The sequence below is a fragment of the Oncorhynchus mykiss genome, chromosome 25, assembly GCF_057628025.1.
Source record: "Oncorhynchus mykiss isolate SJ-2025 chromosome 25, ASM5762802v1, whole genome shotgun sequence".
Classification (NCBI taxonomy): domain Eukaryota; kingdom Metazoa; phylum Chordata; class Actinopteri; order Salmoniformes; family Salmonidae; genus Oncorhynchus; species Oncorhynchus mykiss.
Genome location: NC_143046.1, coordinates 52,191,162 through 52,206,428, shown reverse-complemented (window position 1 = coordinate 52,206,428; position 15,267 = coordinate 52,191,162). Strand labels below are relative to the sequence as shown.

General features: G+C 43.6%; 1 protein-coding gene across 1 annotated transcript; it reads right to left on the bottom strand.

Moving 5' to 3' along the window:
* LOC149972037 (TMF-regulated nuclear protein 1-like) lies at window positions 1-7,403 on the bottom strand. Its single transcript, XM_090220485.1, has one exon. The coding sequence runs from the start codon at window positions 6,921-6,923 to the stop codon at window positions 6,378-6,380; it is 546 nt and encodes a 181-aa protein (XP_090076611.1). The 5' UTR covers window positions 6,924-7,403; the 3' UTR covers window positions 1-6,377.
* Window positions 7,404-15,267: the final 7,864 nt, after the last annotated feature.

The window sequence follows — 15,267 nt, the reverse complement described above, 5'->3', positions numbered from 1 at the left end:
ATTTGTTTATTAAGTTTATTGTACAGTACATCATAGGCTCTCTGTACATTCAGACCAGTTAGAGAAGGTACGGATCACTCATTCAGCTCATAACCAATACAAACATTCTTCAGCGTGAACAGTACAGGCAAAGTGAGGCGTACCAAAGAACTAGAAACCTACCCTTTCAGGACAGATTTAAGAACCAGGACACAAGATTTCAGACATTCCAAGGAATCAATAGGAGCCTATTGAATACACAAGTGAAGATCTTACATCCAATTGGTCAATGTGGTCACTCAACTCCCATAATACCAGTCACGTTCATCACCACTACACCTACTCAAGTTCAATATGGCGCACATGTTATATCACGTCACGTTTGCTTATTACACCTCACATTCTGCTGACGGTCCCAGCGGGTGTTCTGGCGTCTGTGGTGTCTCATGTTATCAGTTACCCTTCCTCTCTGCTAGTTGCAGTGTCTCATTACATCAAGGCCCATTACAATTACGCTGAGCAGGCTTCACTGCGCTGCGGCGCCAATGTGACTCGCATGACTACCCACTCTCTTTCCCAGTCATGACAGGACAACTGCGTCACTTCTCCAGAGAGAATGAGCGAGAGAAATGTGCCCTGGCGTTCGACACATTCCCAACAGATGTAAAAGCTGACAAACTTTATAGTTTAGTCTTTTTAAAAAAATGTATCAACCGTTACTGTGGCTATTCCCAGCAGAAGAGAACGTGTAATGTGTGCATGGGTAAGCAATAAGCATTCTCCCACTTTCTCCAGGAAAATGTACCATATTCTACCACATTTCAGACTCAAGAAACCAGCGGTTTGCAAGTCCCATTCTCTCCGTCAGTAGAGTACATGCAAAACATCCTGAACAATGTCAAAACGTTAGCTCTGCACTAGGGAAATTATGTCAAATTTGATGTGAATGCAAGCAATTCTACACATGAGCAAAATTCATTAATCCCGTTATGTAATGCAAAACCCTTATACAAAGCGATGAGCAGTTTGCATTATTTCAAATCAATGCAAGAACACTTTATCAGTAGAGCTTCAAATATCTAAACTTATTTTCAAGGTCAACATGGCAATTTAATAGTAAAGGATATCGATCTATATCATTGTAAATAAACATTAAACCCTGTTTGAAAAAAAAAACATTTTGCTTATTTTACACGAACAAAACACTAACATCACAAATGAATTATTAAACACAATAGAGAAGTACATTCATGTAGTAAAGTAGCTAACATTGTTGGAAGCTTGTTTTGGACCTGTGGTTGATTCAGTACTTGTTAATTATCTTTAACAAGTTAGGACAATTTTGGTTGGCTTAGAAGGACCGGGGTTGGAACGCTGGCCGTGCCATTAATCCACTGAGCTGAAGCTTAGACATTTGCTCAGAAGCTTGTACAAGTCTTCAGGTCTCCAAATCTTTTGTCATTAAGTTGTTTTGTCCCTGCAACTCACGTGTGAAGCAAGACGAGTTTGCAAACAAGAGACGAGGGAAGAACATTTTGAAAAATCCTGAAGGAAGACTGTTTGAAAAAGTCTAGTGAGAAGATGGACAGAGAAGGTTATTTTCAACCACAGGCATTAAACAGGTTAAGGGAACAATATTTAGTGAGGGAAAAAAAAAACATTTTAACATTACATTCATTCTGCAAGTGGGCCCAGAGCTCTTTGGGAAACTTTGTTTTTCATAGCAAAACAACAAGGTGCTATGCCAAAAAGAGGACATTAGGTTTAAAGTGATCCAACCTGGAGCCTGATCTGCTTGAGGTTGTCATCGATAGAACAATGGTCATGAATTCATCATCACACTGTTACATACACGCATACATTGCATAAGGCATTTGTGAAGAACCCTTTTTAGGCTTCCAGTATATTCAGTATAATGTAATAGCCAAATATGTACATACAACACAATATATGCAACCTACTATAATAGGTATTTTGCTCGTCTCGGGGCATGATAGATACGTAGGCAGTAGCTGACCCTGTGTCAAGATGTAAGCCTATGCTATGGACTGTGATTCACGAACTAAGCAAATGTGTCCTATGCGTAGGGCGATCCTCAGAAGTAGAGAATGCATGTAGACTGCTCCATCGATCATTGTCTGGTTGTAGTTCAACACCCTAGCTTTAAAAAAAAAGAAGCTAAATAGCCCTTGTAATCGAACAGACTAATAAATATTTGTAAATAAAGCGATAAATACTTTCCAATCACCGTCACCTGTGCACCTTGCCGCCTTTGCCTCAACCTGGACTCAGGGGTAGACGTAACATAGCAAATGTAAATCCAGAACTGAATATATACCAATGCGAAATGTAACATATCATACTAATTGGGATGTCCGTCATCCATTTTGTATGATGTTACAATTTGTATGGTATGTTACGAATTGCAATACGTACAATATTATTAGGAATTTGCTAAACTTATATTTGACGAATTCCAATTTGTTGTGGTTAATGTTAGCTAGGTTAGGCTTAGGATTTAGGTTAAAGGGTTGAGGTTGAGGTTAGCTAAAATGCTAAAGTTGTCCGTGATGAGATTCAAACACACAATCTTTGGGTTGCTAGACCCATTCAGTCACATGTACCACCAACGCTGTGAGGAGGACAGAAAGGAACAATAGGCTAAGCAAGTATCATATGTCAATTCAACCTATATCACCTGAAAGTGAGGTATTGTGTTCTGTAAACTACAATGTCGAGGTGTACATTTGATCATATTTTGTGCACTAGGTCGACTCATCTGAAAACATGATAGAAAATGTGCCTATGCGAGATGTCCCCAACACTCCATTTATGCCATTTATGCCTTTTAGGTTACATTATGAATGGAAGAATGGTCATACAATATAAGAATTGAGAGACATATAGTTTCATACGTCTTACCCAGTTGTACATTCGCATACGAATTGGGTGACGTAACTTGTTATACATATTGTTCTGAGACCAGATTGCTTTTTGGGTCACCATAACAAGAAAGGAGAATTACTGGGAGAACTAAATGTTGGTGAATCATTTATGTAAACGGTCAGGGGAACTAAAAAGACAAAGGTTAGGTGAATTTACATACCAGGTTTGGTGAATTGGGTTGAGTTTAGATTTAGCTAAAATGCTACAGTTGTCACCGACCAGACTCGAACAATCAACCTTTGGATTCTTAAACGGTCGCGGATTACGCCTACCCATCCTCCCTGGCCAACCTCCTTTCTTTGTTTCTGTATAAAGTAACTAAACCATTGGTAGGTACAATACACTGTATATGCAAAAACATGTGGACACCCCTTGATATTAGTGGATTTGGCTATTTCAGCCACACCCGTTGCTGACAGGTATATAAAATCGAGCACACAGCTATGCAATCGCCATAGACACATTTTGGTAGTAGAATGGCCCGTACTTAAAAAACTCATCGTCATAGGATGCCACCTTTCCAACAAGTCAGTTTGTCAAATTTCTGCCCTGCTAGAGCTGCCCCAGTCAACTGTGCTGTTATTGTGATGTGGTAGGCCATATGCCCACAGAACAGGACCACTGTAGCGTGTAAAACTTTGCTGTCCTCAGTTGCAACACTCACTACCGAGTTCAAAACTGCCTCTGGAAGAAACGTCAGCACAAGAACTGTTTGTCAGAAGCTTGATGAAATCGGTTTCCATGACCGAGCAGCCTCACACAAGCCTAAGATGACCATGCGCAATGCCAAGCTTCGGCTGGTGTGGTGTAAAGCTCGCCACCATTGGACTCTGGAGCAGTGGAAACGCGTTTTCTGGATTGATGAATGAAGCTTTACCATCTGGCAGTCTGACAGACAAATCTGGGTTTGACGGAATCAAGGAGAACGCTACCTGCCCTAATGCATAGTGGCAACTGTAAAGTTTGGTGGAGGGGGAATAAAGGCCTGGGGCTGTTTTTCATGGTTCGGACTAGGCCCCTTAGTTCCAGTGAAGGGAAATCTTAACTTTGTGGCAACAATTTGGGGAAGCCCCTTTCCTGTTTCAGCATGACAATGCCCCCGTGCACAAAGCAAGGTCCAAACAGAAATGGTTTGTCGAGAGCGGTGTGGAAGAACTTGACTGGCCTGCACAGAGCCCTGACCTCAACCCCCTTGAGTGCCTTTGGGATGAATTGGATCGCCGACTGCGAGCCTGGCCTAATCGCCCAACATCAGTGGCCAACCTCAGTAATGCTCTTGTGACTGAATGGAAGCAAGTCCCCCCAGCAATGTTCCAACATCTAGTGGAAAGCCTTAGCAGCAAAGGTGGGACCAACTTCCAAGCTATTCTAACATTAAACATCAACCTGGAAGCAGCAGAAATCCTAATACCACCAAAGCAAGACATTGATTTAAAACGTCAACAATGATGCTCCAACAAGAGCAAGAGTTTGTTGCCAAATGTCCAAACAATTTAAACTAGCCTATCGAATTGTACCAGAAACACTTCCCTTCTTGTCTACTAAGAACCTTGATGGAGCTTTTGAACAGAATGATAATGGGAAACAATTACCGTGCTGTGAAGAAGCCAATTACCTTGAAGTGTTTCCTCTGCCCACCTATGACAGGTTAGTTCTTATGAAATATGGTTAGCTAAAAGGGTCCTCACCATTTCCTGTTTCCAGCCAACATGTCATACACCAAATGACTGAGCATTGAAACAGTATCAGCTACAACTTTTACCTTACCCTTGAATTTGATGTAATATTTGCTCTGTATCATCAGTTTCAACAATACCTGGAAAGTAGTAGCTGTCGTAGATACTGCACTCATGTGCACACACACACTTCCAATTTATGTAGCAGAGAGATTGTCTGTCTGCCATAACCCACGATTGCCATAAATAGACCCCCCCCCTAGTGAATTGGCTGTTCTTTCGACGCACACACACTGGCGCTAAAGCAAAGGGGTGGGGGAAACGGTATCCTAAGACGAATGGAACGAGGAGAGGAAGGAGAAGAAATAGGACAAATAATCGTGCGAGTGTGTTCTGTTCTAGGCCTCTCTCTGTGGAATCAGGTCACCTGCATGGGACCCAGATAAAGTGAGAAACAGCTAACACTTTCAAAAAGAGAACACCATGTACCTTCAAAGACACCGTCACACAAACCCATCCTTGAACCATCCTCAACAAACCCATCCTTGAACCATCCTCAGTTTATTTTCCTATGAAAAGGGGCATTAATTGCAGTGGGTACCAATGCGCTTACGTCAATAACATTAAATTGCTATATTTGCTCATTTGTCTCCTCTTTGGCTTCCTCTTTCAACCCTCCATCTTTCACAGATCTGACTCGGCCATCCTTTTGCCATGACAACAACACAGAGAGCTAGAAACATTAGACGTCAGCACAAACATCCACCCCCTGGCTCAGCTAGTCTGTGACCTTGGTGTATATATAACCTACCTTTGCTCGTCTCTCTGGCCATGGCATGGCTATTGCAACCCTAAAACATTCCGTCAACCTCTAAAGCATTGAGAGCCCAGCTCTACCGTTATCAAAATAACAGTTTTGCGTCAGCGCCATTGTCCATGGCGCAGGTCCGACTGAAATAAATGCAGCAAAAAAGCAAGTTGTTCTTGAATCCTCGGTCTCCGAGGACACAATGTTTGTCGAATACATTCTGGAAGGTTTTAAGGAGAGAGAGAGCTTGGCCTGGGTTGCCAGGCGACAAAGAAGAGGCCACAGGTGGAAGCTTCTGAGGAGGAACTACTTTCTCTCTCGCCCTGAGAGAGTCGACGATAACTCCACTGGGGACTTGGCTTTCAAAGCTCAAAAAGATTACTGGGCTGAGAGATAGAGTTTGCTGGGGAATGCCAAGGCACGTTTCCCTTCGTGAGCATGGCCCTCTTCCACCCACGCTTTCTGACTCCCCCTTTCTCTGTCGATCCTCAACTGCCCTTCGCTCCCCTTTTCTCAATTCAGTGGGTTGGAAAGGGATATTGTTCAACGCTCTCCCCCATCCCATAAGCCCAGCTTTGTTATATAACCCTGTTCTCTCTTTGCATATCATAAGAGGCACAGAGAAAATGAATTGTTTCCATGTTACCTCACAGTCCAATGCCTGCTCGTAGCCTCTTCAGAGACTTGCACCTTGAATGTTTTTCCCATTTCTTCCAACACATAAAGCACAGAAAATAAGAATCTACCAACCACATCAAGCAATGACATCTTTGCATTTGTACAATAACCTTTTGGGTTTACAGACGTACCATGTGAGTCCAATGGCTGCCAAACTAACTAATATGTTCAGTAGGCGGTCTTTAGTCCATAGAGGGCCAGCCTCCAGGAACAAACAAGAGCTCAAGCGGGGATTGTACATCAATAAGGGGTAATGGTCTGAAGAGGTGGTGCTCTGTAGTTGATGGGGGTCATTTGAGCTTGACGGGCCAGGGCAGGCACGTGCGGAGTCCTAGCATGGATGAGAAAACGATAGTGGGCCGGTGCTTCTTGAAGCGCAGGCCCTTCTTGAACCGCTGGCTGTTCTCAGCCGTGTACATCTCCCCCTGCTGGGCAGCGCAGGCGATGCGGGTAACCACCTCGCCATGCTCCACTGCCTCCTGCTCCGAGCGCACGAACACCTCCCGGAGCTCCTCCAGGCGCCGCTCCATCTCCTGGATGACACGCTGGCGCTCCTCCATCTCCAGCAGGCGCCGGCGGGCTGCCTCGAACTCCATGCTGGAGCTGGGGGTCACCATCTTGGAGGAGGGGGCCGTGGTGGCTGTCGAGGGGGGCTCCGAGCCGTACAAGGCCATCGTCACCCGCCGGAAGTCGCCCATGGAGATGGAGCGCCGTGTGGCGGGCGATGGAAGAGGGAGGGCCAGCGTGTCGGGGGTGGAAGGGGACAGGGCTGAGAAAGGGAGGGAAGGGACGGAAAGAGGGGGTGCTGAGGCCTCAGGGTGAAGGTGGGAATCCATGTCGTCCGTGGTAGGCGCTTGTCTGAGGTTTTTCTTCACAGCTGGGTGCGGGCATCAGTCTGTGCTGCTGTTGTTGTTGTTGATTCTAGTATTCTGTGGGAGCACAGTGAGTGGCGTGCTGCCTCAGAGCAGCTTCATTCATTAATAAGAGATCGGAGCTCAGTAAAGCGTTTCATGGGGAGGAGTCCACTCGCCCCTCATTGGTTGCTTGCTTCATGTTGAATGCCGATTGGCTGCTTGCCCCTCTGCTGGCTCTGCCCCCTCGATGTCCTTTGTGTTGCCATCTCTGGTGCTCTTAGCCTACTTCAACAGGAAAATGAAGAGAGGGATAAACACATTCAGCGATTCTTTCCTAGTTCCTCTCCTGTCTGTGGTTGGCTTAGTGTGTGTGTTGTATGAGTCGTTCTCTCCTCTCCACCCTCCCTCCCTCCCTCACTCCAGCTGGGCTCTATCCATCCTCCTCTATACCGCTCGGCTTGTTGCCCATAGCAACACAGTCTCAGCATCAGATGGCAAGTGGAGGAGGGCGGGGTGTTGTTCACATTTTAGTTTCTCTCTCCCTCACCCTCTCCTTCCCGAACTCATTTATCACTCTTTCCCACTATTCCTCCTCTCCCGTCCTATCATTCACCGCTAAAATTGAATTTTTCTTTTTGAACTAGCTCTTCCAAGATGACAAACTTCACTCAGTGCATCTCAGACCCTTATCCAACGGTAATTTGTCCCCCCCTCCACACACACACCTGGAATGATCAGACACCCTTGTACCGTCGGTTTGGTTCATTCCCCTGCTAGCTAGCTGATCGAGCCAGCTGCTCTAACCCAAGGTTGAACTATTTTCTCTCTCTCTCTCTCATTTATATGTTTGGACACACCTACTCATTCCAGTGTTTTTCTTTAAAAATTTTTTTTCTAGATTGTATAATAATAGTGAAGACATCAAAACTATGAAATAACACATATGGAATCATGTAGTAACCAAAAAAAAGTGTTATACAAATATATATTTTATTTGAGATTCTTCTAAGTAGCCAACCCTTTGCCTTGACAACTTTGCACACTCTTGGCATTCTCTCAACCAGCTTCATGAGGTAGTCACCTGGAATGCATCTCAATTAACAGGAGTGCCTTGTTAAATTAATTTGTGGAATTTCTTTCCTTCTTAATGCGTTTGAGCCAATTAGTTGTGTTGTGACAAGGTAGGGGTAGTATACAGAAGATAGCTCTATTTGGTAAGAAACTTGCTTAGGCCAAGAAACACAAGCAATGGACATTAGACCATTGGAAATCTGCCTTTTGGTCTGAGGAGTACAAATTTGAGATTTTTGGTTCCAACCGCTGTGTCTTTGTGAGACGCAGAGTAGGTGAATGGATGATCTCTGCATGCGTGTTTCCTAATGTGAAGCATGGAGGAGGAGGTGTGATGGTGCTTTGCTGGAGACACTAATTTATTTAGAATTCAAGGCACGCTTAACCACCACAGCATTCTGCAGCAATACGCCATCCCATCTGGTTTGCGCTTAGTGGGACTATCATTTGTTTTTCAACAGGACAATGACCCAACACGCCTCCAGGCTGTGTAAGAGCTATTTGACCAAGAAGAAGAGTGATGTATCAGATTACCTGGCTTCCACAAACTTGACGGGTACTATACGTATATATAAGAGAGTGCAAGAGATTGGTGGGGTTTTGCAGTGTGCATGCTGCAGGGTTGGGGTCAACTCCAACTTTCCTTACCCCAACCCTGACGTGCTGTAGCTAGTTTAGTGTTTGGGATGCTACCACTGTTTGATCGCACAACATAGTTCCAAGAAGGGTTCCTCATATAACCCACAGACAGGTTGAAAAGCATGCACACACAGACACACTGCTAACAACTGTGTCCATCCGTGACTTGTGAGCCAAGTAAGCCAAAGGGACACGTGATGCAAACCCTGTCCTCTCATGAAAGACTGGCTAACGCTCTCGCACACACGCAAAACAAGGCTCCTGATACGATCATTCAGGATGCATTACAGTATTACAGGGTTTCTCTCCCATCTCAGACATCATCTCTCCCCCTCCCTCCCTCCGCCCCACTAAAACACAGAAAGCCTGTCCTCAATCCCTTGTGAAAATAACCATCCCTCCATATACCCTTTCCTCCCTCCCTCCCTGTGCGTATACAGACCCTCTGTCCCAGATTAGTTTAATCTCCTCTGCCTATGTTATGTTTGTGCTAGGGGGAGGGAGTGATGTGTCAGTTGCTGGATAAAGGGAATTGACCCCTGCACAGAATTTTGGGCAACCAATCGCAGCGTTCCAATGGATAGCAACCGTCGTCGAGTCCAACATCTCGGACAAGCTCACGTTTGAAACACTTTTTTAAAATGTATTTATTTTTTAAATGGCTCAATAATTTAACAGTGCACCAAGAGAACTTGCTACAGTGATTCCTGAAATGCAGAGTCTTGGGAGTATTTTTCAAATCCCAAATTATAATTGGAGAGAACACTAGTTGGCTCTTAAAGTGGTTAGTAACTTTGGCTGCATGATGACGGGGCGGCAGGGTAGCCTAGTGGTTAGAGTGTTGGACTAGTAACCGGAAGGTTGCAAGTTCAAAACCCCCGAGCTGACAAGGTACAAATCTGTCGTTCTGCCCCTGAACAAGGCAGTTACGTCATTGAAAATAAGAATTTGTTCTTAACTGACTTGCCTGGTTAAATAAAGGTAAAATAAAATAAATAAAAAATGACAGTGCATTCAGAGCCATCCAGTGCCTACAACCTTCTTTTGACCAGGTTCCCTTAAAGCAACTGTAATGACAGTCCACCACAACATACCCGAGAGTCTCCTGATGAGTAAGGGGTGGTCTGTGTTTAATTTAATTTAGTATTAAAAAAAACAAAACAGTTTTAGGTCATTGTGAGGGGATTTCACCAGTGGTTAGAATGGGGGGGATTGAGCTTCCCGTGAAAATGTTGTCCAAGCTTGCAACAGTACCCAAGGGGGGCGGGGCTTAGCGAAGGGTCAATTATATCACCATGAGGTCTGACTGGGAATTGGGGGGAGAGAGCCACGGGTAAGGCAGGGGACAGGGGGCTCATTTGCAGGGTGCAACCAAAAATAATATTTTTTTTAACGTCTTCTGCTCATAGGCATAGCATAGTTTCAGAGGGAATATGGTCTACTTTTACTTTAGTGGGCTGTGCTGCAGAGGAGCTGCAAACTGAGATACCTGCTGAAAGAGAGAGAATAGTCAATCTTCAGTTTTTTTGTGTGTGCTTGTGTGCGCAGTACCACAGCGCTAACAAAATCTTTCCAGAGGCACAATCAGAATTGAGCTCACATCAGCCATAATGAGAACTACCCTTACAAAAAAAGATTGCAGTTTTAAAAATGCAGTAACTGCAGTCGACTGTGGTATTTTGGACACAGTATTTGCAGCATACTGCAGTTCTACTGCAGTGCTACTGCACTCTGACTGCAATCTTTTTTCGTAAAGGTAAAAACCAACTGAATAAAACACACATTACATCAGGTTGTTCAGTAGATGTTCATACTATTATCAAATATCCCAGTGAACACGTTGAAAATACATATTTAAAAAAAAATAATACATAATTTCAACCAAAAAGACAGCTGTTCAATGTCTTGCGCTCATAGGTCCAACTTCACGGTTTTGGAGTGAGAGGAGTTAACACGCTCTGCCTCTTTCTTATCAGAGCATTTCCAAGGTCTGCCGCCCACGCAGAGACAGAGGAAGAGTCAAAGGCAGCCTTCACTCTGCGTTTTACGACCATCAGATACATTGATGATCCTGCTTCTATCTAGTGCTGCCTCCAAATCAAACAGACTTGTGTTCAGTAGGCACAAACGGAAGACGTTAAGAAATGGAGTGAAACAGGGTAGTACTATCTATACTGGCCCAATAAGAAATGCTTGTTTCTATTTCTGTTTTAAAACGTGTTGCTGCGGTTTGCCCTAATGAACAGACCTGCCTGCCATTACAACCGCAGATGAAATGAGGCAATGCAGCATCTTCCAGGGATTGTCCCAAATGACACCATATTCCCTATAATAGTGCACTACTTTTGACAAGTTGCTTTCAGATGGAGGAGACCAGGGTAATGTAAGAGCCATGGAAAGATGCTAGATACAGTACTGTAATTAATTACCGGGAACCTAGAAAAGTCTGTGTTAGTATGGGTGTGGTTGGAGAGGGTTTATTTACTGCAGTGTGAATTGCCTGTACACTGACATCAAGGTAAGAGCACAGTGTGAGAGAGAGCGAGATGAACAGAGGAAGAGAGAGTGTTTGCTTATTTTCTCGTTTTACAGAAGCAGTAGCCACACAAAACACAAACAATAACAAGTAACAAAACACAGACTAATGGACAAGGACAATCACACACACTTAAACATACAAACAATACAAAAATGGTGTGCGTGTCCCCTCACAGTCCCCACCATTCCATGAGTTGTATAATAATTTTCTTAAAAAGGTAATTTTTCTTGTTTGCTTGAGGATTTGGAGATGGAAGGGAGTTCCAATACGATCTTGGCTCTGTATAAAATTGTGCGTTGCCGTGAATTTGAGAGACTTGGAGACTGAAGAGACCTCTGGTGGCATGTCATTGTGTGTATATATATATATATATATATATATATATATATATATATATATATATATATATATATATATATATATATATATATATATATATATATATGGGTGTCTGAGCTGAATGTTATTAGATCATGCAGATAATCTGGAATGTATCATCGCAGTAATAAAACTCATAACTAGAAGAAAAGCAGTTAAATGTCTCGTCAACTCTCAACCAGTAACGACTGGCATGCATGTTTATGTTAGTTCCGTGCATTTAAGGGCAAGGCATGTTGCTCCGTTTTAAGCCTTTCTTCGCTACTCTTGACCATATTACCGGACAGTAAACAAGTTGGGACAAGACCAGAGCCTGAACAACCTGTACAGTTGATTTGTGTAAAAAAATCAGACATTCCCCTTCCCCAGTCTTCACAACTTTGCCAATGTGACTTGACCCTCCATTCCTCAAAACGGTCACATCCTTCATGTCCGACTCCAGTCGAGGTTTAGGAATGTTTAGAACCAAATACAATGCTTGTAGTTTTAAAATGTATTCAAAGACCAGTTTATTATTCAAATCACCCATTCTGATACTAACTCGTTCGAAATCTGTGAGCTCACTTGCTTCGGGTGTTGACATGTCGAGTGTGGGATCATCCGCATACAGTCATTTTAGCTTTGCGTAAGACCAGACACAAATCATTTGTAAAAATAGAGAAGAGTAACGGCCCAAGGCAACTACCCAGAGGGACGATGCACTGTAGATAGAGCCTTCGGATATTATTCAGACCCCTTTACTTTTTCCTAATTTTGTTAGTTTACACAGCCTTATTCTAAAATAGATTAAAATGTTGTTTTTCCTCAATCTACACACGATACCCCATTTAGTTTGTTTGTTGCAAATGTATAAAATATTATATTTATATAAGTATTCAGACCCTTTACTCCGTACTTTGTTAATAACAATTGCAGCCTTGAGTATGATGCTACAAGCTTGGCACACCTGTGTTTGGAGATTATCTCCCTTCTCACCAGATCCTCCCAAGCTCTGTCAGGTTGGATGGGGAGCGTTGCTGCACAGCAACATTCAGGTCTCTCCAGACGTTTGATCGGGTTCAAGTCCGGGCTCTGGCTGGGCCACTCAAAGACATTCAGAGACTTGTCCCGAAGCGACTCCTGCGTTGTCTTAGCTGTATGCTTAGGGTTGTTGTCCTGTTGGAAGATGAACCTTCACCCCAGTCTGAGGTCCTCAGTGCTCTGGAGCAGGTTTTCATCAAGGATCTCTGAACTTTGCTTCATTCATCTTTCCCTCGATCCTGACTAGTCTCCCAGTCTCTGCCGCTGAAAAACGCCACCACCATGCTTCACCATAAGAATGGTGCCAGGTTTCCTCCAGGCGTGATGCTTGGCATTCAAGCCAAAGAGTTCAATCTCGGTTTCATCAGACCAGAGAATCTTGTTTCTCATGATCTGAGAGTCTTTAGGTGCCTTTTGGCAAACACCAAGCGGGTTGTCGTGCCTTTTACTGAGGAGTGGTTCTGTTTGGCCCCTCTACCATAAAGGCCTGATTGGTGGAGTGCTGCAGAGATGGGAGAACATTTCAGAAGGACAACCATCTCCACAGAGGAACTCCAGAGCTCTGTCCGTGACTATCGGGTTAATGGTCACCTCCCTGACCAAGGCCCTTCTCCCCCGATTGTTCAGTTTGGCCGGGAGGCCAACTCTAGGAAGAGTCTTGGTGGTTCCAAACTTCTTCCATTTAAGAATGATGGAGGCCACTGTATTCTTGGGGACCTTCAATGCTGCAGAAATGTTTTGGTACCCTTCCCCAGATCTGTGCCTCGACACAATTCTGTTTTGGAGCGCTACGGACAATTATTTCGACCTCATGGCTTGGTTTTTGCTGACATTCACTGTCAACTGTGGGACCTTATATAGACAGGTGTGTGCCTTTCCAAATCATGTCCAATCATTTGAGTTTACCACAGGTGGACTCCAATCAAGTTTTAGAAACATTAAGGATGATCAATGGAAATAGGATGCACCTGAGCTCAATGTCGAGACTCCTAGCAAACGGTCTGAAATAAAGACCTACCTTCTCTATATGCATCCTAAAAGTCAGTTAATACTATTTTCCAGAGAACAAGTTGTGTTTAGAATGAATTAGCTTTCCTATTTGATGCTGAACAGAATATTACATTTGCTTTTATGTAGGGTTTTGCATGCCACTGTGAAGGAGGTAGGAATTAGGCAAGTATGTGGCGGTACTGTACGCAAGTAAGAGTTGGCGTATTTTAATGAGCGGACGGTAGTCCGTTTCAGGGAGCGTGTGGTCAGTACACAAACGGTGTTATAGAACAGAATGGTTTGACGCAGAAGAGGAAAGTGTTACCATGTTAAAAGCTGCCTAAGAGTGCGTGTGCGTGCGTGTGTGTGTGTGTGTGCCTGCAGCAGAGGTCCATCACAGGAGCTAGTCAGTGCATTGGAGGACGTTTGGGAAGTACAATGAAAGTGTACCCCCTGCTCTGTGTGTGCACGCACATGTGCTGCAGTGAGATGCAGTGTTTATCTGCTTGCGTAACACACTGTTCCCTGGGGTATTTTAAAGGAAAACACACATCCGTCACATGGTCTAGGACACAGTACACTTAAAAGGTGGTCCATAAAGTGTATGAACACAAAAAAGACACTGACAGACTAATGTAGGAACATGTTCAATTCCTGAATGGAGTGCAACCCTGTTATTTTGTATTATATTATTATTAGTGTACGCATACATGCAGACAATAAGAGACGAAAGCAGAGACAAAGCAGTCTGATCAGCGCAGATCTTTTTTTGTTGTTTTTTTTTAATAGAAAGGAATCTCATTTTAACACCCTATAGGCCCAAATCTCCACTGCTGCAATGGCAGAAGAGGGTGACGTACCCTCTGTACCCCATCCCGACCCACCAACCTCCTTTCGACAGATATGCTTCAGATATCTAGACGTCAAGGGTCAAGCCTAAAGAAGCTTACAGGATCTAAAAGTATGCTGTAGGTCAAGTTACCTTTACAGGCTACTTAAAACTTAGCCACAAATGTGTCCTATCCCAATACAGCAAATAATACAATGATCATTTAGTCTAGAAGTTATTATGACCTATGATTAAGTAGAAATAGAGAAAGAACTTGATGGAAGTCCAGGGCTTTTCCTCACTGCCGAACCAAACCAAGCTGTACTGAGCTGTACTGGTTAAAATAGCAGAGCCGGCGCAGCTTGGTTCAGGTTGGCACAATAGTGTTTAAAGACCTTTACCCGGGTAGTAGAGTCAAACTGAACAGGAGACAAAAAAATAACCTGCGGACATTCACTTATAAGTGGAAAAACCAGCCGAGAGGCAATTTCAAATCAGAAAAGCCCAAACAATATTGTTTGAGTAAAAGAAAACCAATGCTTTACAGTGACTTTAGGAGAGTGCATTTGAGTGCTCAGTACAATCGCTTCGACAATCAATCACACAATACTTGACATCGAAACAGAGGAGGATTGTGGGAAAGAGTCCCTCGTGGACACTCGACATACCTTTTACAAAACGTAATCACCACTTTCTTTGGACCGAACAACAAAACAGAAAACAGGCAACAACAAAAGTGAACACAAGACAGACAACATTCAAAATATGCATATCCAAGAAGAAAACACAATGGGGGAAAAAAACAGAATATAGATTTCAACATGCCAACTTGTTTAGGGCATTACAGATACTCTTATTCA